The sequence below is a fragment of the Acinonyx jubatus genome, chromosome C1, assembly GCF_027475565.1.
Source record: "Acinonyx jubatus isolate Ajub_Pintada_27869175 chromosome C1, VMU_Ajub_asm_v1.0, whole genome shotgun sequence".
Lineage (NCBI taxonomy): Eukaryota > Metazoa > Chordata > Mammalia > Carnivora > Felidae > Acinonyx > Acinonyx jubatus.
Window position 1 is genome coordinate 34,399,768 of NC_069381.1, and position 26,715 is coordinate 34,426,482.

A 26,715-nucleotide genomic window follows, 5' to 3' on the forward strand; every position below is an offset into this window, starting at 1 on the left:
GCCTAAGCTCTACCTACTATGTTGATAGAGGGCCTAAAGGCTTTCTCTATGCTTCCCAAAGCAGGGCCTGCTTCCCAGCCACCCGCTATTCCCCAATACCTTGCAATGAAGCCATGAGTAAGAATACTACTAGTGCTAATTCTACTTGTAAGAGCTAACTCCTATAGCTATTACATGCCAGGCACTGTTCTAAGCACCTATATCTCATCCTCCCAACAGTCCTGAGACTGGTGCTAATATATATTTTTTCATAAATTTTTAAATGTTTGTTTGTTTTTGAGAGAGTGAGAAAAAGAGTATGAGTGGCGGAGGGGCAGAGAGGGAGAAAGAGGATCCAAAGCAGGCTCTGCACCGACAGCAGAGAGCCCAATGCAGGGCTTGAACTCACAAACCCTGAGATCATGACCTGAGCCGCAATCAAGAGTAGCATGTTTAACCGATGGAGCCACCCAGGCACCCCAAGATTGGTGCTATTAACCCCTTTTTGGCAACAGGGCAACTGAGGCATAAAAAGTACAACTAACTTGCCCAAGGCAAGTCATACCATTAGTAGGTGGTGGAGTCTAGGCTCAAATCCAGAGTCCAGCTCTGGATCATTCTATGCTCTGAACCATTATGCTATATTACTTCTTATCAGAAGAACCTCTACCTTAGTTTCCCTCCCTCTGGAGGTCCAGAGTACACATTATGGGACTTGGCCACATGCACCCAATGCCTGTTCATTTAATCAACCAGTAAGGTGAGGGAAAGTCATGTAATGTACTCAGTATCACAAGATAAAATCAGAGGCTTGGTTAGACAAAGGACATTTTCCCAATCAGCACAAATACTGCACTAAAGATCCACTACCCTGGGATAACAGGTGATCAAGACAGGACCAGGCTGCCTCACCAGACAGAGGCTCTGGTAGGCAACTTGGGTAGGAGACCTGAGAAGCTGACTGGGCTTCAGGAGGACCCGCTCCTGAAGGGACTACTAGTCTCTCCACAGAAGGCTGTATTCTCATGGGGTGCTTCACAGATTTCCTGTTCTCTGACCATTGCTGCTGGCCAGAAGCCAGGACAGGGAAACAGTTGTGCTGGCATGACAGATTTTTAAAATCACTGACCATGGAGCAAGCAATACACAGATTGACATCCTGCCTACGATGAACTGAATACTTTTCTCACACATTGGCTCATTTGATCCTATATCTCTGTAAGGCAGGCAGGAATCACTGTCTTATTTTACAGACGAAAAAGCTAGGGAGGTCAGTGGTTCTCAAAGCCTGTTCCCTCACAGGGAGCATCCCCTCACTTGGGAGTTTATCAGAAATGCAAATTCCTGGCCTCTGGCCCAGACTCTGGATCAGAAACCCTGAGGGTGGGGCCAGCAATCTGTGGCCAGCTTTCCAGGTGATTCTGATTGCTAAAGTTTGAGAACCATTGGTTTAGACTAGAGCAGTGTTTCTCAGACTTCAAGTTATCCAAAACTCTTGTCAAATTACAGATTGTATTTAGTGCTGGATTAGGGCCTGATATTTCTAACAAGCATTTCTAACAAGCTCCTAGATGATGAGGATGCTGCTGGCTGTTAGACCACACTTTGAATAACAAAGATATAGTCTAGAACATTTATGAAACTACCTCCTGATCACAGATATACTGACCAAGTGAGAATCTGAGCCACAGGTGTCAGTTCCTTTCTCACATCAAACCCTTAGTTGGCCCACTTTCAAGCACCTGGGACAAGCCCTTTAGAACTCCCAACTACTCCTGGTTCTTGCCATCAGAAACTTCATTCTCCTTGCTGCCACAATCCAGGGGAGAAAAATTGGCATGTCACATCCCAGAACTTTATTGAGGAAGTTGGCACCTCTCTGTTAGGGAACCAGCAAGAGGTCTTCTTTCATGACAATGCTTGCTCCCTTGACAAATATTGTCAAGATCGGGGCATCAGCTACCCACAGAGCACTCACACTACGCTCTCCAGAAAATTACCTTCCTTCTGTCCAAATGAATCAAAAAGCAGGACTGGATACTTCTCCTATGAAGACTTCTTGAGAAAGACCTAACTTTGGCCCACAGATCTGGAACAGGATCACAGTCAATTCTCACAAGATCCTGAAGCACCACGCTAAGGATTCCTTACCAACATCAACCAACTACCATGAACTTCCTTTTAAGGCCTACCCTGGCCTTGTTTCTCTAATCACTTACCTTTCTAGTGAAAGTATACCTGATCAAAATGGCATGTTTCATATGCCATTCTTCAGTCCCTAGTTCCGCCATCTCCAACTAACTACCAATCCCTTCCAGTCTATTAGTTGGCCTTTCATTCAAATGCTACTAGCACTGGGGAAAACAAAACAAAACAAAAAAAACCTGTCAACAATGCAGACAGAGTCCCTGGACTCCATTTCCAAACACCACACTCTTAAGCCGTGGCTCTCAGTTCTATCACACTTTTGGAGAACAAGGTTCCAAGCTTTCTTTCCGGTTATCATCCAATTACCTAATCATTACTACCTACCTCCCTTAGGTAGGACCAAAACAAGGATCAAAAAGATCCTACTGGCTCAGTTGGTTAAGCGTCCGACTTTGGCTCAGGTCATGATCTCACAGTTTGTGAGCTCGAGCCTTGAGTCAGGCTCTGTGCTGACCACTTGCTCAGACCCTGGAGGCTGCTCTGGCTTTGGTCTCCCTTTCTCTCTGCCCCTCCCCCACTCACACTCTGTCTCTCTCAAAAATAAATAAACGTTAAAAAAAAATTTTTTTAAAAGATCCTACTTATATCACCACTACAGAACTCACCTTATCAGATCTCCTTAGTATAGATCTTCAGTTCAGAGCACCCCATTTACAACAATCATAGGTTCCATCTTTACCCTTGCCAAATCTCTTAGTACCACTGACTCCTAGGAGCCCACCAGTATCCAAATGAGCTACAAGCTACTTCAAAGCATGGTTCTCAAGCTCATTTTCCCCCCAGCACATCTAAAAGCTACAACACATAATTTCTTCTCTCCATCCCTACCATCACTGCCTTAGTCTAACCTACTAACATCACTTTCAAATAACGCCTCCCAGGGATCCCTGGGTGGCGCAGTCGGTTAAGCGTCCGACTTCGGCCAGGTCACGATCTCGCGGTCCGTGAGTTGGAGCCCCGCGTCAGGCTCTGGGCTGATGGCTCAGAGCCTGGAGCCTGTTTCCGATTCTGTGTCTCCCTCTCTCTCTGCCCCTCCCCCGTTCATGCTCTGTCTCTCTCTGTCCCAAAAATAAATAAACGTTGAAAAAAAAAATTTTAAAAATAAATAAATAATAAAAAAAAAACAAATAACGCCTCCTAATCAGGTTCCCCACGTCCATTTTTAACCCCTTAGAACACTTTCACTCCATTCCCATGAACCCTGGCTTGCAACATCTGTTTCTTCTATTCCATTCAACAACACCTTCACACTTCCTCTTCTGGCTCACCAACTTTGCCTCCCAGCGGACTTGGTACGCTCCTTTCCTTTCAGCAACATCAGCATCTCCACATAAGAACTTCTGCCAGCATTTAGACTTTAGACCAAACCTTGGCTAAAAGGGCCTCCCTAGGACTAGATACTCAGCACTGGATACCATAGCACTGGAACAGGTACTACCAGATACTACCACTGGATACTAGATACCACAGCACTGGAACAGAACTGCACTGCTCATGTAACAGATCTGTTTTGCTGCCCACAGACCAAGATCTCCCATTAGCCACTACATACAGGGATAGGACCAAAACAGCAACCTATTCCAAGGTACGTGTACATCAAATTAAAAGCTTTGCTGATGTTTGTCTCTCCCTCCAGAGTCTACTTACCTTCTTTCTGATTCTCTCAGCACCTAACAGGGCTTTGCCCGTGGCAGCACTCTAAACACACAAACCCTTCTCTGCCTGTTCCAGCCTGCTCACCCTTCTGCTGCAGACCTGCCAGGCTGGGGAGCTAGTGTCAATCTGGGAATACTCTTGTTTCAGGCTTTTAGGCTAAGACTCAATTTTCACAGCTAGAGCTCAAAACTCATCACATAAATGTATAGCTGTGGGGTTTTTTTAAGTATTGTGAACACCCAGGATAAGAGAATAAAAAATAGTTACCCCAATGGCATCTTAATCAAAATGATGCAGGATCCTTTTCCCCAACAAGACAAAGAGATGGAAAAGGCATCTCCTAATATCAGTTTCCTCATGTCAAACAACTGGGATCAGTCTACAAAGCAAGAAATGTAATCAATATTGGGGGAGAAGAAAAACAAGACAGGATGGAGGCAGAGAGAAGTGAAGCCTATGGACTTACCCTGGATTTCACATCTCCACTACCTGCTTTTTTTCTATGGCTGTGTATCTGTTGCTGCTGCTCAGAGGGAGAGCTCACCACCCCCTACAACCTTATGCCCTCCAGTCACCTCTGCTCTAGCACATCTTCTCTTGTCACCCAGGTCTATTTCTTCATTAATCCTTCCATCTCATCCCTCAATGTTAGTCAGCCAGCTCTTTATCTGTTTGAAGGGTCTAAACCTCCATGGTCTATGGAAGGTGGGTCTTCCCAAGGGATGTCTAGCAGATCCAAATCCAAACTGCCAATACTTTTGGAGGTCAGAGGGAGGTGCCATGTCATTCTCCAGCCCTTGCTTCCCCCAAAAGGCCAAGTAGCCCAACCCTGTGCTACCTTCAATAGCAGTTGGATTAGCTTCCCCTGACAATGATTCAGGGCCTCAGCTTACGTATTTTTTTTCTCTCAGTTTACATATTTTTATGCTGACCCTTACCTTTTGGCCCATACTTTATTGGCTAAAATTCTCTCAAACCTCTTCTGGCCTTTACACTCTCACAACATCCCAATAAGACCTGCTAGCTTGAATGTGAGAAGCACCATATAACCAATACAGATAATCCTACTAACCAAACAGTGAAATATTTGCCACGTACAAAGTCTTCATTCTCCCTCTTCCTCATCTTCAGCACTCCCACACACGACCCTGCAATCCAGGTCAGTTTTTCAGACTTAGGCCAATTCATCGTGGCTTACTCTGTGAGCACCTTCTTTCATTCCTGCTGCAAAAGTTCTGAGAGGCCACAGGCCGACTTGGCCTCTTATATCTCCTAAATTTCTCTTAACATGAAGCCCATGTGACCTCTCCTCCACATTGTGAGCAGGGTTGATCATTCTTTGAGTCCCCACTGCACCAAGTACTTACCTACGTGATGTAATCAAACACTTAACAGTGGTTACATGTAGGTTTACCCTCCTAGACTATGAGCTCCTTGAGGGTAGGAATCATTTCTTACTTGTTTCTATGTCCCAGCATCTAATACAGAGCTTGAAGTTACTAACCCAAGAGTAAAGAGAGGCCTTTGCATTGCCTCTAAGGTAGTTACAGAGAATAAGGTCCTCCCCATTCCTTTGCTTACTTGATTAAAGGGCAGCTCAGTGTCACTGTTCATTTACAGTCCCTGATTTCATTCATCATTTATCAATGGCTCTATTCTTTAGAACTCTTCCCCACCAACCTTAGCCCAGTGTCTAACAAAATCTGCATTCCAACAGCTGTGTCAGCCCTGGGGAGGCCACCAGGATAATAAGAGGCTAGGGGGAGGTTTCTTGATTTGTACTAAATTATGTGGTGATTTTGTTACCAATGACCCAATGCTCCCCAAGGAAAGTTCCTGGTCCCACTCCCAGGCAACTCCATAGCCCTAACTACACACCACAGCAGCTTGAAGGTATAAACCCTGAGGAAGATAGAGAAGCAGTCTGAATAGAGCAAATAAACCCACTTCGATCTGTACCTCTGCTATGCCAAACACATAAGGCAGCACCACCATGCATCAGTGCTCCACTCCCTGGAATGTATATTTTACTTCTACATTGCTATGTCTGCTCCAAATAAAGAAGGGCCCCTTCAGCTCTCACGTGAAGTTACAACAGGGCCAAAACCTGAACACAGCAAATGCTTGTTCCCATTCGGGGAGTGGTTGTGAGGAGCTACAGTGACAGTCAAAGAAAAGGGACAGCGGGGAGGTGGGGGGGGGGGGGTCCCTATGAGGGACCACCAGGAAACAGCAGCCCGTGAACGGGGGGGGGGGGGGGGGGGGGGCTTTTGGAGATGGAGGGGAAAGCACCATTTTTATGGAGGCAGCAACAAAAGGGACAAAAGGGCCTAGTGGGCTGTCCCATTCCTACCACCATCACTGGCCACCAATAGAGGAATTCATTTATGGTGACCCTGGAAGAAGGGCGTGTTAAAGCAGAGATATAAGTAAAAAGAAAGGCAATAATTGGTCTGATGGGCAAGGGAAAAATTATACCAGGAGTCGGGAGCCTGTGCAAGAACACTTACAGCTCACACAGTCGTCATAACTCAGCCCCCTCAAGCATTTTGTGCTCTGCTTATGGTGTTAACTTTAATGTCTTAACATATAACACCATCCGCACTAACACAAAATACTACACACGCCAGATGAGGCTGAGTTATAGTTGCTGTGGGAAGCATAACTTTGAATTTCCTGATTTTGGTGCATTTAATCTCAACCATAATGTTACATTAACGTCGGTTTTGCATTTCATTTCCCAGTTTAGAAGAATAGCGTCAGTGCCTTTGCCTGTCTGTACAGAAAAAAATGCAGGCTGACTTGGGGCCACAGGCAGATGGACCACAACCCAACAACTGGGCCCTCGCAATAAAAACCCTGGCCAGACCCCTCCTACTTGGAGGGGCTGTGACTAGGACAAGTGAATGGGGAGGGAAGAGTGGGTTCTTTCTCTAGGGAACTGCCTTTCTGTCCACTTGGGAGTGTACAGGAACCAAGGTAGCACACGGTAAGAGCGGTGTGCATGTGTGCACACTGGATGGGGGAGGGGGTAGGTGGTAGGGGGATTCTGCCTTTCAGCCCTAAATAAAGAAGAAGGGAATCGATATAGTTTGATTTGTAGGGATCTTAACCAATTTCCTGTAAAGTTTTCCAAAATGTCTCTCTCACAAAGGACTAATAATGATGTACCAGCTCTAAGTCATACTGAAATCCTCCAAATGCCTCTCTTCTATATTATTCCTTCTCCTGTCACTATGAAACTTCCCCCACCCTACCCTCCCCAAATAACCCAGCATCTGGACAATTTTCTATAAAAAAGAAACTCCTTTACTCATGGTTCTAACTCAAAATGCAGATGGAGTTTCTTCAAGGTTTCCTAAAAAAAAAAAAAAAAAAAAAGCCCCTGTGGACAAAGACCAAACACTAGAAAACCTCAACCCCAAAGGTCATTTTTCTCCCAAGTTATGGGCACTTGAATACAGATGAGAAGGAAAACAGTCGGCAGGGCTGCTGCAGATTAGTGAGAAAAAAGACTACACCCCAGAACCTGATGCCCAGCCAGAGGGCACTCAGTGAGGCAGGGTAGGCAGCAGCTAGGACATGGCTCCCCAGATAAGGAGAGCTGGGCTACCTTCTCCTTGGCCATCCGGATAGCTGAGGGTTACTTCTTTTCTCCTTGTGCTGTGGCCTATACCTCATTGTCCTCACTTACATTTGCTTTTGTTCCTTTCTAAATACTAAGGTGGTGAAAGAACCTGCCCCCAGGTTAAAGATGGACAATTAAAGATCCCACCAAAGCTTTCAGGCTGCTTCCTGGGCCTTAGTGTCACAACCACCATTATTCCATGCACATCCACACCAAAATGAGCAACACGAACTCCTGCTAGCCAGGACAAAGGAGTCAGGATTCTCCTAAACCAGATAAAAACCTACTTCCCTATCAGGAAATGATTCCTAAAGCAAGAAAGGAATTGTATTTCTCAAATTGAGAGTCTCTAAAGCAACTTAAACCATCTAAATTAACATTTAAGTGAAAAAATGTTTTCAAATGTAAAAGTCTCATATTCAGCCAATATCTATCATGTTAATCTGAATCAAAACGTAAAACAAAGAGTGCAAAAACCAGAAAGTGAAGCCTTTTACAGGCAAACAGACCACTCCAGTTTCACCTAGCTGAACAAAGTGCAAGAATAAACAGCAAAAATGATGATAAATGGAAAATACCAGATGTTTTACCATGTTTATAACCAATACTGTTACTCACCCAAGTATAACAGAGCTTACACTTGTTAGTTTTCACAACGCCATTCCTTTAGGACAGTCCCAATAAGCTGATTCAGGGACTTCTGAAGATCAGAGACAGATCAGAAAAATGAACCCCATGCCAAGCATCCAGAAAGATCCTGGCCCCAAACTTGTTTCTGCCTCTTCCACCCCCAAGGGGTAATGGCACACTCCCATAAGGATCAGAAATGTACAATGCAGAGGACTCGAGTATTTGAAAGCAACTGGGAGCTAGGCAGGAGGAGAGCTGGGATGATCTGATTCAGTCCCAAGCCCATCCCCAGGAGGTACGCAGCCCTTGCCCATAAAATGCCTCTGCCAAGTGGGTAGCCCATTCTGAAAGAACACTAGGGAGGGCTGATTCAACTTGCAGCCCATCTTCTAGTCCTTTTCCTGTCTCTTGTTAAGAGTTCATTTTCGGGGCGCCTGGGTGGCACAGTCGGTTAAGCGTCGGACTTCAGCCAGGTCACGATCTCGCGGTCCGTGAGTTCGAGCCCCGCGTCAGGCTCTGGGCTGATGGCTCAGAGCCTGGAGCCTGTTTCCGATTCTGTGTCTCCCTCTCTCTCTGCCCCTCCCCCGTTCATGCTCTGTCTCTCTCTGTCCCAAAAAATAAATGAACGTTGAAAAAAAAAAAAAGAGTTCATTTTCATTCGCATCCAAAATCTCAATCTTTCCGGTTTCCATTTAAATTCATTTCTTTTTGGGGCGCCTGGGTGGCTCAGTTGGTTGAGCAACCAACTCTTGATTTCTGCTTGGGTTGTGATCTTGCAGTCTGTGGGATCAAGCCTTGCATTGTGCTGGGTCCGTTCAGCGCTGACAGAGTGGAGTCTGCTTGGAATTCTCTCTCTCCCTCTCTCTCTATCCCTCCCCAACTCGTGCTTGCTCGCTCTCTTTCTCTCTCAAAATAAATGCATAAACATTAAAAAACAAACAAAAAATAAATAAATACATTTCTTTTTTTTAATCCTTATTAAAATGAGGAGCAAGTTATTATTATACTCCTTGGAACAACTACTTCCCATATGATGAATTTATTTAGTCTGGACAAGAAATCAGTCACCCAAACCATATTCTATTTATTTTCTAAGTTCTATTTTTGTGCCCCTAATGATTTGTTTTCCCTCTTATCCTGAGCTTTTCCAATTTCTCCACTGCCCCTGCTGACTGAAAGACCTAAACGGCACAGAGGCTCTAATGATGACCTCAGTAGAAGGATGACCCCAGGGGAAGGATGCTGTCCTATGTAGGACTGTCAACCTTCTCCACTGCATCTTCCAAAATTTCCCTGAATCCTATCAGGATCCTGCTACCTGCAAACTTTATAGAAGATTTTTTTTTAAGAGACAGAGAGGCTCTAAGCTGCCACAAACAACAAGTTTCAAATCACTCCTGAACTACCCATTCCTTTCCTGAAAATGGCCCAATGGGTAGTCCAACAGAGCTGCTTGGCCCCAAACTCACCTTCCTACCTGTTGATCACAGCATTGTGGAGGCTTAATGAAGTAGAGATGCATTACATTTATCACTTACCCCAGATCCACTCAAATCCATCACTATGTCACAGCAAGAAGTTAGATTGATCTGACAGGATTTGCTCTTCTTCGTAAACCCATGTAAGTTATTACTCAGTACCCTATGCTCTTCTAGCTGTTTGCTGATTGATTATCTGACGATCAGGTCAAGTATCTTCTCTGGAATCACAGTAAACTAACGGGTCTATAATTTCCAAGATCATTCGTATTCCCCTTTTAAAGATAAGCAAGACAGCAAATGCTTCTCTCTGAATTCTCTAAAGCAACAGCTAATGCTTTCTAATAATGAACCAGGGCAGCCAATTCTTTAAGTGCCCTTGGAATCACATCATCAGGTTTCATTGATTCTGGAGATAATCTTTAATCAGGCCCAGATCCTGGTAAACGGCATGGAGTCCTACCTCAGCCTAGGTCAGAAAGGCTGTGGTGCCTAAGTCTGGGTGGGAAGTTGGTGATACGTGGGATTTAAATCTGTATTGCATTATATCTTCAGCATTGCAATAAATAAATAAGTAGAACAATGCCCTTGAAAGAGAGATGAAAGGTGATACTGACAGACCAAATTCAGGCATAAATCAGGCTTCACCTTGAGCAACATTGACAGGACCCTCTGTAGGACAAGAGAACAGAGCTACATAATTATCTGGGCTTATAATCTAACTGAAAAATGCAGAAATAAACATACATAGGCATGTGCCAGAAAGCAGAACGCAGAAAAAGCCATAAAGGAAGTGCCAAGTGATCATGAGAGTTCAGAAAAGGGATGAATCATACGCAATACGGATGTCTTGGATTTTGGACCCCCATCCCATTAGGGCTTACTCAGTAATTGGAATGTACATCAGTAAGGGAAATAATACGGTATGTTAGGATACGGATCCCTGATTCCTAACCTGAGAGAACGTATGTAACCCAAATTCCCACCCCATCACCCAGGCACACCCACCACAGAATTTCCAATAGTTTGGGGAGGCAGAAAAGACTCTACAGCATGGGCAGGAGCAAGACGCTAAAAAAGTTAAGGGTGGCTCAGGTAGCACCCAAACCACATTCCTTCCCTTTTATACAAAGGTCTTTCCCTCGGGACATTCTCCTCATCCTGCTCCTGTCTTCCCAAGCCTCCACAGGCCTGATTCCCATACTCCCAAAGACAGACCACTACTTGACAGTAGAACAGGAAAGAGGAGAGAGAAAGAAGAAGGTAAAAGTGTGGTGGCATCTGCTTTATGGAAAATAATCTACTATTCTAAAGATAGAACCTCTTGATGGGAAAAAAAACAACCATGAGAAATGAACCCAGTATCTCTGAATGGACCCCACTCCTCCAGTCTCCCAAGTGCCTGATGTTATAGTCCCCTTTTCTCCCTCCACCCTACCACTGAAAGCTTTTCCCAGACTAACATGTCTACACATCCCAAAATTACTCACCTAATAGCCCAGCCCCACAGGGAAGAGTTACAGTCCTAGAGCTGGGCATACTCAATGTTCCCACACTACAATGAACTGTCACATCAGCTCCCAATCATTCCCCAAAAACAAACAGCAAGCACAGGTACCTCTCTGCTGCTAAACCAAGCTTCCTAGTAGCATTACCTTAAAAGTTTGTAAAAAGTCTCTGAACACAGTTGATGACTAAGAAAAAAAAAGGAAGCAAAGAAATTTTCCTAACAGACCAACAGTTGTACTTCTTCAGGTTATCTAATGCTGCAAAACACATCATCCCCAAACTCATTGGTTCAAAACATCACTAATCATTTCTTATCTCTCACAGTTTCTGCAAACCAAGAATTCAGGAATGGCTCAGCTGACCAGCCTGGCCCAGGGTCTCTCCTGAGGTTGAAGTCAGATGTCCACTGGGGCTGGTGGATTCACTTCCAAGACGGCACCAAGACACACGACTGGCAAGCTGGTACTGGTTTTTAGCTAAGAACCTCAGTTCCTGTACACCCATGCCTCTCCACAGGCTGTTTGAGAGTCCTCAATGCATGGCAGCTGGCTTCCTACAGAGTGACCGATCCAAAAGAGCAAGGTGAACTATAGTGCTTTTTATGGCTTAGCCTCAGAAATCACACAATGTCCTTTCCACTGTGTTCTATTGGTTATACGCGGCTAGCTCTGATGTGTGGGAGAGAAACTACCAAGGGTATGAATATCAGGAGGCAAGGATCATCGGGTGCCATCTTGAGGCTGACTACCACAGTATTCCTTAAAAGAACATGCAGCAATAGCAGGAGAAGGAAGGAGGGAAGGGAAAGGAGAGAGAAAGGATGGGACCAAAGGAAATATTTTGATTCCCAAAGGCTGAGACCAGAGAGAAACAATATGCCCAGTTCTCTCCAGAGACTTCTCAGGTCTACCTTACCCTAGCATGCCTGAACCAAGTCTGGTTTCCCAGGCAGGAACTCCAGATGAGTAGCTAAAAGCCAGGAAGACATGAGAAAGTTCCTCTGGAACCCAGAAAGCAAGACTATCCTCCCTCCCTCCTTGCCCACCCCACCTTTTCTGAAGCAATGATGCAACAGTTACCTGAGGATGAATCTGTGGCTTGTCGCACGTGGCCTCAAAGTCCAGCACTAAAAAGTAGTGATACCTCTGGGGAGGAAAGGGCACCATTGCCGCCATGGATGCGCCAAAGCCGTGGGCCGCCAGTTTTCTGGTGGATATGGAGCAGAACTCCGGAACACCACAGGGAGAAAATAAGTGGGAGCCCAGCACTTTTCTTGCTCTTGAAAGTAAATATGAAGAAAATCGAGCTGCTCCAGTCTGTAAAGGTGCTAGCATTGAACATCCAGAAGCATCTAAAACTTAGGGGAGGAAAGTTTAAAAAAAAAAAAAAAAAGAAAGAGAAAAAAAAAAAGAACAAAGAGCCTGGGTTACTCCCCTCCCACTGTGGCCCTGTTCCATCTGGTCTTCAGGAATAGTCACACAACATGAACCACTCCCCAGTGTTTCTGGGCCCCTTTTCTAAATCAACAGTATTTATTACTGAAGTTCAAGACCCTAATACTGGCCGCTGCAGCATTATGATAGCTCTGAGTCTCCAAGATCATTCTCAAAACAACCTGCAACGCTGGCCTTCATCTTTAAACGGAGCTCTAAAGTTCAAAAGAGAAGAGAGAGAAAAATTCTGTGGTCATTTCTCAGGTGGCAACAGTTAACATAGAGCTAAGATTCCCAAAGTAACATGAGGTGACCCAGCTGCACAATCAGTCCTGGGAGCTAAGGAGACTCAGACAAACAGTGGAAAACGCCCAAGATTCCCTCCTCAGCTCCATTACAAACCATTTGCCCCTGGCCTTCCAGCGTGTCTCACATCTCCACATATCCTCCTCCCTTCTCCCAAGGTGAAATGGAACACAGCCAATCACAGGGGAGCTTGCTGGTGGCTCCCCAGCCCCCACACCAGTAAGTGGCACCCTGGGGGAATGAATGACGCCTGGAGAGCACAGCTGGCAACAGCCTCAGGCCTTCACATTTGCTGCCTTTAGACATACTCACTACTAGAGGCCCTGAATGACTGTGGGATTTTTTTTTTTTTTAAATAGGGAAGAAAAAGAGAAAACCCAGATGTGGCAGTAATGGGAGCATTGCTTAAAAAAAAAAAAAGTCTAGTAAAGTTTTCTGAGTGAACATGTGCAAAAAAAAAAAAAAAATCCAAATCACTTTTCAAGTTTTCCCTTAAAATTTGCAGAATGTCTGTTCCTTAGAGGGTTAACTAAATATAAAAATCAAAGTCTAAGTTTTACTCACAAATAACTCAAACTTCCTTAAAATAAAAAGGAACAAAGAAGAAATTTTGTGTTTACCCCTCTTACACCCAACATTCAAATTCCCTCAACTTTAATCCTCAAAGTCAAACAAGAAATCTCACTGCTCAATGCAGAAATGGCCATAGTTTATGCCTTCTGAAGCCCCATTCTAATAGAGCCAAAAGCTTGCCTCTGAAAGGCTACAAATGGGCACTGGCCCCCTCCTGCAGGGTTGAGGGGGCAGTAGCCTGTGAAGTCCAGAGCATACTCAGAAGCAATGAGGTCACTACTACCTGAGCGGGCCTGGACAATGGCAAGTATCACTCCACCTCCTGGCTCTCCCCTGACTCACTGAATGACCTACCATAACTTGCCTGCATATTTATTAGGAGACATGCTAGTGTGGGTCCTCAATTTCCCCATCCCTGTAGTGAGATTCCATGAGGATTCAGAGGGTCTAAGACTGAAAAGTGAAAAGTATTTTAAGTTCTCCGTGGTCCTACAGAGCACAGTGCCTGCTTTACACCATGGCTTTACAGCATTTCCAAAACACAGTCCAAACCCCTCAGCTCAGGGTAGACAAAGGCTAGCTTGGATTTCACTACAGAATCCCTTGGAAATCCAAGGAGGCCAATATCCCTTTGAAAGCCAGAATCCAAAATAACTTCACATCACCTACCCTGAACAATACTGGGGGCCTTGCTGAGATGGGAGACACCAGTCTGCTCAGATTATGCATTAGAATTTGGATCCAAAGTCCCTCAGAGCCTTAGAACTCTTCTCTAACTCCCTGAAGTCAGACTAGGGATAAGGACTTTAGAGAGTCCTAATGTCTGGCAATATGTATATATAGTATATATAGTATATACAGTCAACCAGACCCCATCTGCCAAATACTATAGGCAATTAAGCATCGTGATTAAGTAGGGCTTCCAGGTTTGAATCCTGGCTTAGCCACTTATTTGCCATGGAACCTTGGGCAAGCTCTGTTCTTCAAACCCTCACCTGTAAAATGACAAATATAATAGCTCTTACTCAAGTGAGAATGAAATGAGAGGACAGATGTAAAGCACTAAGAGCATTGTCTGGCACATAAGGGCTCAATAAATATTAGCCTACTAGTATTACTACTAGTAAGTAGTAGTTACCACTAGAGTTACCACTCTATTGAGCTATGCCCACCTGGCCAAGCCCAGATCCTCATACTTGGGGCCTATAAATCCAATGATGCATAGGGCAATCTCAGAGAGTAACATCAAAATCTCCTGCATGCCCAGGATGCTCTAGACCCCCCATACATCATACTGTCTGTGTCCTATCCCTTCAACGAACAACACATTGATGACCAAAAGCCTCTTGCCTGCAGGCCTTGCCTTCTCACCTGATTTCACCCACATCAACAAGTTTTTCTTGTAGCAAGTCTTGAGAATAGAATGGAGACCAGGCCTCCATATATCAGTAATCACTGGATTCCATACTTCCCTTACTTCTAAAAACCAAGTCCAACTTGAGTCAAGAAACAAAGAGCAGCTCTTCCTCTTCCTTTCCTGAAAAATTCAATCTAATGGTTTTAGAGCCATTAGTTGTGGCAGAGGAAGACAGGTATCTACAAGTTGAGGTGGGGGGAGCAGAAGAGTCTGGGGTGAGGGTGGGGGGTATCAGAGCCCAAGCAGAGTAAGGAAGGCAACTATACAGAGGCAGGAAGGTGTGATGTAGCATGTCAGAGCCCATGTGGGGTGTGGAGGGCATGGCAAGGGGTCAGGAGATGGTGGCAAGTCTGATGCAGGGAGTCATGGGCAGGGTAAAAGAGGCAGTCAAGAGAGGGAAAGAGCAATGGCAACAATGGGAGACTGGTTACATACAGAGGGATTGATCAAAGAAGGATGTGTATTAAGGGTAATGAGAACCAGGTTTCTCATGGCTAGAGGATGTAATTCAAGTAGGGAAAGAGGAAAATATCCAAGGTGTCAAATTGAAATTGAAGGAAACAGTGTGAACTCATGGTATCAGACATATATAACACATAAGAATAAAGCTAAATGTAAATATGAGTATGAATATATAAATATACACACACATATATTTTTTAGCTCTGTCTCCTGAAGGGCCAGGGAGCAGCAACACTCCAGCAGCAATGAGCACATCTAGGACCCAGTTGCCTTCTAAACAACATTCTGGAAGAACCAGAGCTCTTTGGAGAAATGGTTGATTCTGTGGCAGGGAAAGTACAAGATGAGTCTGGAACATCTTGTTTTAGGGCCAAAAAGCAAGGAAATGCTCAAAGAATGAAGGCAACTTATCAAAAGGATGCAGAGGCCAGCTTGAAGGGACTCCTACTGGCAAATAAATAATGATATTAATAGATACTGCATTGAATTAAAAAGGAAACCATGAGTCTATAAAGCACAAATTAATTAACTAATTAAAGTTTGATGAGGGATATTCACATAGTTTCAAACTATCTCCTCACAGAATGCTTATTAATCATAAAAGGAAGTATACAATGAAGAAACCGGGCAGACATCACCTTAATCAAGTGATCAAAATGAACATTATCAATAGTGGGATAAATGAAAACAGTGCACCACATGATAGGATGCAATGAGAAGAAAGCATCATTTCTGTGATATTCCTGTCAAAGATGCATAGTCTAAGTCTAATCATGAGAAAATATTCAACAAACCCTAATTGAAGGGCAGTCTACACAATAACTAGCCTGTAATCTTCAAAAGTATCAAGGTTATGAATGTAAAGGAACTTTTACTGAGCAAAGTCTAAAGGAGGTTAAAGGGACTTGGTAACTAAACGCAATGTACATTCTGAACTGGATCAGTTTGCTACAAAAGAACATTACTGGGACAATTGGCAAACTGGAATGGGGTTTGACAATTAGAATGAGGTAAGGTACCAATATTAATTTCCTGGTTTTGCTGGTTGTATTGTGGTTAGGTAAGAAAATGTCCTTGCATGGAGGAAATACACTCAAAGCATTCAGGGTGATGGGGCATTAGGTCAGCATTAACGGTCAAGCAATTTCACAAAAAATTCTTTGTACTCTAACTCCAACTTTTATGTAAATTTGGCCTATTTGAGACTTTTTAAAAATGATTTTAATCTATATGCTGCAATGTGGTTTAAAAGAGGGAGAGAGAACAGACTGTATGTGAGGGTGCAATCTCTCCACATTGCCCATGGAAGGTAGGCTATATGCTCTCCTTCAGCAGGAAGGCCAGCAAAAGCCAGCCCTTAATGCATCAAGTCTCCATGATAAGAGCTCCCACTCAATGGCCCCTCACTGGGCACTCCTGCCACCATTAGAGCCTTCTTAGGAAACACCCCTGCACACCCTGCAGAGGCATCCCATCTGTCTTGCACCCTCTGGCATCTTAGGGATTCCCCTTTCCTATTGCTGTGTTTATACTTCAGTCACAAGTTTGTAGAGTATAAGCTTGTAACTTGTATCATCAATTGGGACTTTGAGTATCTAGTCAAGGGGCAGAACTCAAAAGATCAGTTTATGATTCTATGTATTTGATACCATCTTTCATCAGAGACCAAGATTTAAACACATTTATTCTCAGACATCCTTTTTCTTCTCCTAGCAATAAAAGTAGTAAGTAGCCTATGGCAAGGAGGAAAATAAATGATTCCCTCCTCAAAATGAAAGGACCAGCCCCTCAATGGGGACAGGACAGTGGTAAACAGGGACTGCCATGGGGCCAGCCTGATTTGGAGAAACAGGTCTGCGCCACAGCCCCTGGAGGATGGTCTCTGTGCAGAGTATTTACACAACAGACACCAACGGCTCCTCTGCAGCCATTACTGTCGGTCAGGTAAATAACGCATGTGCCAAAACACACATTTAATGAGGGAAATAATATGCCTTTATAAAAAGCCTCAATCTGTATTTACCTGAGAGACCAGAGAAGCACCAAATCACCAGATTAGTGGAACCACAGAGGAGTCATTCTGGTGTCTTGGGTAAATAGACATTTTATAGCCTTCCATTACTGAGGGGGGAAGAGAGAGCAAAGGGAGGGGGCCCATTCTTTAACATCCACATACACAGGCCACAGGAACCTAGGGGATAGGAAAGTAGAGAAGGCTATCATGAAATATGTGGTCTACTCCCACCCCATCTCCCCAACTGCAAACACAGTTGATCTTTGAACAACACAGGAGATGGGGGCACCAACTCCCCCTGCCCCCACGCAGTGGAAAATCTGCCTATAACTTTTGAATCTCCAAAAACTTAACTACGAAGAGTAGTTGACCAGAAGCCTTACCAATAACATAAACAGTTGACTAATGCATATTTTATATATGTAATCTATATGGTATTCATACAATAAAGATAAAGATGTTAAGAAAACTGTAAGGAAGAGAAAATATATTTAAATATATTTACAGTACTGTACTGTATTTATGGGGGAAAAAAATCTACCGTTAAGTGGATCTGTGCAGTTCAAACCTGTGTTGTTCAAGGGTCACCTGTATTTGGAATCTCTGAGGAGGGTATACATAGGCTTATACCATCTCTGGATTCAATCCATTCCATCGAAAACCAGACTGGGAGGCAGGAGTACATTCCAGAGAAACTCTAAGGCACTAGAGGCAGACTCTTGAGTCCAGCTGACTACAAGCACCTGAGACAGCTGCAGCTTCCCCAGTTCCTAGTCCTAGGGTAAGTCCCTGTCCCAAACTGACCTTTAGTATCACAAGTGCTCAGGCACCTGAGTCACAGAGGCATCAACAGAGAACACGGTAATACCTGTCTGGAACCTGCTCAGTCACAGGCTCTGTATTAGGCAGATAAAAATAGCCCGGGAAAAATATAAATAAACTGCTTGCCTTCAAAAGTCACAATCTTCAATCTAATGAATGCATCTTTGCTGCCAGAGCACTTTCTGTGAAAATCACAGATTGTCCAAGGTGAAAGAAAACCTAATGGGAGACACAGTACAGCCACCTAGGGAAAATGAGCTCCAGGAAGAGAAAAGGGCTGCCCAAGACTCACATAGGAAGCAAAAACATAACCCAAGGCTCCCAACTCCCATACCAGGGTTTCAGACCAATGCCCCAACACAAGGAACAGGCCTCACCGCCCAACCCCCAAGCTTCTCTGCAGTCTCACAGTGGAGACCAAGGGCCTGAGGACTTGGTCTAGTCTGCTGAAAGCTACAGGTTGAGGCAGAACAAAGCTTGACATGCCTTAGAACCTCTACACCACTTTTGATGGCACCAAAGTGGAATGGAAGCAAGAACTGTAAAGCTAGGTCCTCACCTCAACAAAACACTCTCCTCCTCTCTACAACCTGTCACTCCCTCAGCCTGTAGCTACAGCTGCTTCTGCTCCAAAGCAGGGCTGGGGAGACCATTCCCAACCTCAGAAGAAGCTGCTAACCCCAAATTAACAGGAGAGCTATAGTAACTATAGTCCTGGAGACCTTCAGGAACACCAAATTCTGATGGCAACGGCACAGGCCACAGGAGGCTTACTCTCCTCTTCAATTAGCTATCTCAGCAGCTCAAGGCAGCTCATAAAAAGAAGTGACTGATTTGCCTGTTGTTTGCTAACTTACCAGCCACACCCAGTAGTTTGGGCCAACTCCTTCAGGGGGCCAAAGCTGGGAAACATTTCTTTGCAAAGTCCTACAAGTCAGTTGTGACATCCAACGCACATGAGAAGGGCAAAGGTTTGTTTCCTAAAACACCATAAATAGGACAGAAATGGAGGAAGGGCATAGTATGTACTCGTATCCCTTTAAGTACCTCCCACACTTGTAGACAGCATCTGACACCAGAAGAGAGGTACTAAGAACCTTCCATATCCTGTTTGGAAATAGGGGTAGAGAAACAAGGAGTCACACAGCCTGGTTGTTTAAACACTGGAATTAGACAAGTCTAGGTTGAAATCCTGACTCTACTACATATTCTTTTTTTTTTCTTTTCTTTTCTTTTTTTTTAAAGTAGGCTCCACACCTAACATGGGGCTCAAACTCATGACTCCAAGATCAAGAGTTGCATGCCCTACCAACTAAGCCAACCAGGCACCTCTCTACCATACATTCTTAATAACAATAACTATAATAATGAATAATGATACCTATCTGTTTGGGGTTCAGTTCAACCACACAATGTATATAAAGCACTTGGTGTGTTGAAAGTATGCAATAGAAGGGAGCTAATATTGTTAAGGCATGAGAAAGAGGAAAGGAAAACAGGATTTTCTGAAAAATCTATTATAAGCCAGGCACTGTATTAGTCATCTACATATTTCATGTCATTCAGCCCTCCCAACTCTCAGGCAAAGTGGGGAACAGTATTCCCATTTTACATACAAGAAAACTAAGCCTCAGAGGCACTCAGTTCTTCAGGGCCCTATTCTCCTCTCCCATGTTTGAGGGCACACATTCCCTACTTGATTGAGTCCCAGATCATCCAAAGGGCTAAAAATGCATATCAACTTCAGTTTTTCCTTTGAGTTAAGGTGTGGCTTTAACTAAAAGTAACTCAACCATAAGCAATGATAAGTCTGTCCAAAATCACCCAAATTTGTTATCATAATACATTTATTACATTTTAACAAGAAAAACAAATTGCAGCCTTGGGTACAAAAAACAGAAACAGGAAGTGGTGCCTTGGATTAAAACAACTGTAACACAAGAAACTCAAAGCCTCTTCTCAAACACAATTCCAGAGGAGGAGCAGAGGAACTGGCAGGGGCAGGGTGACAACCAGAACTTGCTCAGGTCCCCAGATGTGATGTTTCCTTTTACAAATATGTGCCTTGGCAAATGCTACTTTCCCTCCTTTGGAATGTTACTTCCATTTTCACCAGGCAAATTATTGCTCCTTCTTCAAAATGCAGCCCAAAACTCCCTTTTAGTAGCTTTCTCTGACACTCCATCAGAAAGCTAACTGTTTAAATGTGATCCAGTAACACATTCTACTCCTATTTCATAACTTTTGTTTCACTATATTGTAAAATTTTAGTTAATCTATTTCTCCTACTATAATTTTCAGAGTTAGGTGAGAAGGATGTAAGATAGCAGGTATAGGTATGTGTATGTGTGCATGTGTGTGTAAAAAAGCATAATTTCTTTGACTTGTTTCTTGTCAGACCCTTTAATGCATTTTAAAATTTCAAGTAGCATTAAAGAAAAGCATAAGATTTTTTTTTCCACCTTAATAGTGCAGGAGTTTAAAAACTCTAAGAAATGGGGCGCCTGGGTGGCTCAGTCGGGTAAGTGTCTGACTTTGGCTCAGGTCATGATCTCACACTTGGTGGGTTTGAGCCCTGCATCCGGCTCTGAGCTGACAGCTGCTTGCTGACAGAGCCTGCTTCGGATTCTGTGACTCCCTCTCTCTCTGCTCCTCCCCTGCTTGTGTGCGCACACATGTGCACGTGCGCTCTCTCTCTCAAAAATAAATAAACTTTAAAAAAAATCTAAGAAACACAGAGATAGACACAGATCCTTAAGGGCAAGGACCACATTTTACTCATTTTTGTATTCCCAGCACCCAGCACAGGACCAGGCACAAAGTTAGTGTGAATCAATGTTTGTTGAATGAATATGCCCAAATTTTTCAAGTGCTCTGGAATCAGAACATGTTAGAGCACACCCTAAGCCCCAAGCAAAGCTTCTTTTTTCTCTTTCTCCTTCTTCCTAGCCCACCCTATTCTGTCCTCCCCAGTTAAAGACAGAGAGAGACACCACATTGCCTTGGTGCTGGAATACTATTAAAAGGATTAATTTAGAGACCGGTGTTTGGACTGTCACATCCAATCACTACCCACAGATCTACAGCTTCCCAAATCAAGCTCATGCAAAGAGGAATCAATTGCAAGGACACAGAGGGTCTGAACAGGCATACTAATGGCCTCCTGAGGTGCCAGCGGCCAGCTCTGACACTCCCATAAATTATCTGCCTTTTGATTTTACCTGTAGCTGTGGGGCACAAGGCACAATTTTGAACATATCAAAGCAATCTCTTGTAACCCAAGGCTCCCCCAAGAATGTCCCCAAAGAGGGAGGGGCTAAAAACAATGACCCAAAGGGAATCTGCTTTCCTGGTCCAAGCAGTCATCAATTAAAACCCAACAGGACCAAGTGGATAAAGTGGGACCCAAATCATTTCTAGCACATCTGGACAAAGCATGCATCAGTCTGCAGTTCTGCAATGACTACATATCTCTCACTTGAAGGAAGAGAAATCACAGCAATAAACTAACACAATTTCATCTGGAGGCAAATCTGCACTAGCTCTGACAGTACCTTATAGCATGACCTTGGGCAACACACTTAACCTTCATGGGCCTCAGTTTCCTCACAAGGGTAGCAGAGACAATAATACTGACCACCTGATTCATTCCTAGAGTGATGGTGAAAAGTAATAAAAAACATTCAAGAGGCACTTTACGAAGATGTAGGGCCACAAGGGTGGAAACACTAATAAATGACCCTAACCAAATGGGAGAAATGACTGGTCACACTTTGGTGAATTTCTTTCAGGTAGCTGCTCACTCAATTCACTTCACTGATGGTACTGGGGCTAAGGTCTACCCTGAAGAAAGTTCTGATTTTCTGGACTCCTGATGTCTGAAATTTTTCCATTATGAAGAGTGGCCCCTTGCATTAGTTATAACTTCCTCCTGTCTACTGGCTGCCACCACCAGTGGTTATGTTTCTATCATATGGCCTTAATGACAACTCTGAGGCCCCCAAACATACTAAGCCAAAGGCCAACTCACCCTATTGTGGGCTGCTTTTTAAAAAAATTATTAATTGTGTCAAATACCATTAGTGACAAAAGTTATTAAAACACTGTGCTAAGAACCTTACATACATTAGCTCATTAAATCCTTTAATAAACCCTATTAAGTCCCATTATCTGCATTTTACAGATAGGAAAGTAAAGCTCAGAGAGATAAGTCATTTGCCCAAGGTCACCTAAACACCATAATATAGGCTTTCAGAAACCTACAGACTTCCTTCCAGCAATGCAAGCAGGCTTACAGAAGGAGAAAGACAATTCATTGGGCACTCAACAGATACTTTATTTGCCTCCTGTGCCTGGCATATACCATCATATCTGAACCAGGAGACAGTCCCCAAAACAGAAAAAGGTCATCAGTCTGCTACAAGCAAGGAAAGGAAAGATTGAGTACGACATATAACAAAATGAGGACAATTCCCTAGGAAGCTTAGGAAAATGGGTCCTTCTTTGTATAGTTCAAAAAGTTTAAAGCAACTGACATTAAGCTATGAGCCCTAAGACCAACATCCCTACCAGGGTTCCATTTATTCCCTACTTCTTGGATTAGAAAAGACTTCCCCAAACCTTTTCACTCATTCTACACCTACTTCCCCTTCCTACATCTTTTCTAGTCTGTAAAATAGGAGCTGGTATCACCAACTCCTTTGGTAGACATGCTTTAAGCTCTAGTCAATGGCCAGGAAATTAATAAAGAGAACCAGTATATACATTATGCAAAAATTCAGTTATACCCAATTTTTAAGTGTCAAAATACTGCCTCAAAGGGGTAAATATAAAATGCTGCCCACGTAACTATCACAGGCTCCCTACTGGTCTCTGCCTTCAGTATCATCCCCTTCAGTCCATTGTTAACGCTGAAATCAGAGCAAATGTTCTAAAACACAAATCTATTTATCAGTACACAGCTTAAAACTTTTTAATGGCTTCTTACTGCTCTTATGATAGTCTGATCCAGGTGTTGGCAAACTGTGTTCCATGGGCCAAATCCAGCTGCCACCTGTTTTTCATCAAGTTTTACTGGAACATAGCCATGCTCATTCATTTCCATACTATGCTTTCATGCCGTAACAACAGAGTCGAATGGAACTGAATAGTTGTGACAGAGACCCATGAAACCTAAATAGTTACTATCTGGTCCTTTACAGAAAAAGGACCTAGTCTCTTCCTGACTAGTCTAACTTTTTCTCCATCCATCACCTAATCCTAAAAGCTTAAAAGGCCTTGGCCTCTGCTTACCTTTCCTGCTTCATTTCTCATCATATTCTCCAACTTCTTGCCCACTGGGTATGCTACGTTTTAATCACACTGAAATTCAGTTTCTCAAACCCAACAAAACTCTGACCTTCACACTTGGTCCCTCATGTCTTTATCTAATTCTAGATGAGGGGGTTCTTTCCTCTGAGAAGCCTTCCCTGAGCCTACAGGTCTGGGTTGAGGACCTGAGTACTCCAAAAGCACCCAAACTTACCCTACCATAGCACTCCCAGAGTGTATCATAACTGCTTCTTTACTATCTTTCTCTCCCCAGAATTTGCAGCCGTCTTGTTTACTACAATTCCAGGACCTAGCAAAGCACCTGGCCCTTCATTATTGAACAAACAGCTTCTGATATCCTGGATATCAATCATCAGAGTCTGCCTTTTTAGTCAGTCCTGATCCTTATAAAATAGATAGACTGGGATTAACCATTCACCCAACAATGACTCTCAATCCAAATCAAACCAAGATCCCAAAGGCCTTGGTCAAATGCATTATCAAAGCCAAATGAATGTGTTCCTCCCTATTATCTTAAGCTGTGTATTTCTCAGGATGAAAGACTGTTCTGGCTGTATTCAACCTTCCTGAACCTAAAGTAGGCACTCATGCAATGCCCACAAAGAAATCATGACAGAACTTGAGTCTGGATAGCCCACCTCCAACTATCACCACTTTATAGACTTTTGGTACATTTCAGTAGTCTTTGAGCACATGGCATCTTATCAAAAAAAGCTACAGAAAAAACAGTCTGCACCAACCACCATCCCCTCACCCTCCAAACCCAAATACTCATAAGAAAGAAGTCAAGCCAAACTTGACCATGCAACAGGATTCTCACCTCTCCTTACTTCGAAGATGCCAAGACTGCCAGCTGGGGATGCTGAAGGTTCTGTGAGAGCTGGAAAGCCCCAATGCTGTGGATAAATACACATCTCTGCAACAAGTCTATTTCAGTATAAAGGATCAAATCCCCAGGGGCTGCTGCTGTTTGAAACAATTTAAGGGTCCAAATCTCAAGCCCCTAAACTCAAAACTACTTTGGGATAAGTTATCTATATGGAAGAACAATGCCTGAACAGAGCTTTTGGAAGCTATATATATAGTACCATATATTTTCGGAATGATGAATTTCACGTTCTCTCGTAGCATACTTCTCCTCATAAGGAGGTTATCTCCTAGAAACACTAAACATTTACAATATCTGAGCTTGGACTGAGAAAGGTGGCCATGAAGTAGTGTCTCTCAGGATAACACCAGAATCCTAGTCTACTCGAGGATGGGTAACTGGTAAGGCTGATAATATTCAGAACTCAGGAACTGAGGCCAGGATTGGAGGAGGGGCTGTTTGCCACAAACCCACAGGTCTTACTGCAAATGGCCAAATAGACTATTAAATACTTACAGGATACCTCCAGGTCTACCTCAAGTCCTAAGAAATTCAAAGTGTAACCAAACCCTAAGTCAAATCATTAACGGACACCTATCATACTCATCACCTAATTTAGATCTTTCAGAAGATTAGAAGCTGCAGAGGTGCTCCTGTAAGTGGGCAATGCCCTTTGCACAAAGAAACACTTAGGTTTGGAACCAATCTATTCCTGTCTACCACTCTACACATTTAAGACTTTAGTCTACTCAAATCCCTTAGGAAAGACCACTCACCAACCTAACCGACCACAAAGAATACACTTTTCAAAATGAAAGAGAATAAAGGCACTTTTATTTGGAAATTTCAAGTTGGAAGGAGAGCTCTCAGCCAAGCTCTAGGACCTAGCTAACCGATTATTTACAGGATCTTTGGGCAGGAATTGTTAACGAGCTTTTAATTTGGAGTGCTTAAGTTGCCAAAGTGCTCTGAGCTCCAGTGAAGCACCACAGAATCCATAAAGGAAACCTTATCAATCACTTCCCGGCAGCTCCCTTCCCCCACACCCCACCTCTCTGAGGAAAGGCAGCCAAGTGGGTTTCTAACCAAGATCACAGACACACACATTAGTGGAGTCACACTCCAAGTCCCTGTTTATAAATTGGCTTTTAAATGGTAGGGGATTCAGGTATAATATACTTAAGCTCCAGGCACGAACCCACTAAAACAAGGCATGCCATGTATGATAAAGTCAGAATAAAGCAGAATTTGATGAAGCCAATTTCTGGTAGAAACGCTACAATCAAGAATCTATTCAGCCAATCACACCTACTATAGTTCAAATAGCGTACAGTTTTTAACCAATGGGATTCGTGTTTTTTTGCCCCTCAGCTCACAGAATGATAAAATGTCTGATAAGAGCTAATACCATAGAGGTGGCCAGAGACCTAGAGCAGAGACAATGATGGGCATTATCAATTTGCAAAATCCAACCCTAAGGGCAGAATCCAAACCCCCCATAAGGGGCCACATTCAGCATCTTCCAAGTCAACTAAGAGCAGTTACATTTTGCAAGAACTCGCAGTCAAGCCCTAATCCAAGTTCATGCTTTTTTGTTTTAAGAAAACACCTGTTGCTGGAACATTTGCAGGAAAAGCAAACAGAAAGCTAGCTAGGTTAGGCCCCTTATTCACTCCTACCATCGCTACTACCACTGCTACAGATTTACAAATAGGTAAAATGCTAACACCGTGTGTGTGCTGGAGAGGGAAGAATGGGTTATTCTATCTACCACCTCTTTACTGAGTTATGTCCTCTGTGGTCAAACCTCTTGCTCTTCCCTAGTAGCCCTAAGTAAGAAGTTAGCACCCTTAATCACCTCACCCAGTCGGTCTTGCAAAGCCCTGCCCCGCTCCCTCTCAGCCCGAACGTTATTCAGTAGATCATGCATCCAGGGTGAGCACGTGGGCTAGCACCCCAGGTTGCACATAGTGTGCGCGCCGCGACCCTCACCCCGCATGCATTAACCAGGGCCCAATCTGGGGGGCCTCTCCCCATCACCCACCCCAGGGTGTTGCCCCCAACTCGGACCCATCCAAGTCCAGGGGAGAGTAAGGGGAGGGGCAGGGGGCCAGGAGACCAGCCCTCCTTCCCAGGGCCGCCCCCGCCCCCCGTCAGCGGCGGGAGAGGCTGTCGCCATGGCAACGCCCCCTCCTCGGGGCCAGCGCGGCAGGCTCCCTCCAGGTGCAGGCCCCGACGTCTCCCTCGGCCTCAGCAGGCGCTCGGGGCAGTTTACGGCGGCGGGCGCGGCCCGCGCCGACTGCGGCGCGAGCCAGGCAGAGGCAAGGCCAGCTCCGCCCGCTCCCCACCGCCCGTTCCCGGCCGCCTCAACAGCGGCAGCCAGCACCACGAGTCCACAACA

General features: G+C 44.1%; 1 protein-coding gene across 8 annotated transcripts in view; it reads right to left on the reverse strand.

Moving 5' to 3' along the window:
* The window catches only part of ERI3 (ERI1 exoribonuclease family member 3), a 127,612-nt gene that overhangs the window by 100,850 nt on the left and 47 nt on the right, over positions 1-26,715 (reverse strand). The window contains exons 1-3 of one of the 8 annotated variants that reach the window (XR_003420219.2): positions 26,359-26,712; positions 24,267-24,342; positions 12,168-12,445 (exon numbers count right to left, since the gene is read on the reverse strand). The exons of 1 other annotated variant lie outside the window; for it this stretch is intronic. Coding sequence is in view for 5 of the 7 variants with exons in the window: in XM_027059387.2 (XP_026915188.1) it covers positions 12,168-12,445; positions 24,267-24,342; positions 26,359-26,493 (489 nt within the window). In the remaining 2 variants the exon portion in view is untranslated. Of the gene's footprint in view, positions 1-12,167; positions 12,446-24,266; positions 24,343-26,358; positions 26,713-26,715 lie in introns of those variants that run through there. 6 more of the 8 variants (XM_027059387.2, XM_015066833.3, XM_015066832.3 and 3 more) reach the window with 6 other exon arrangements.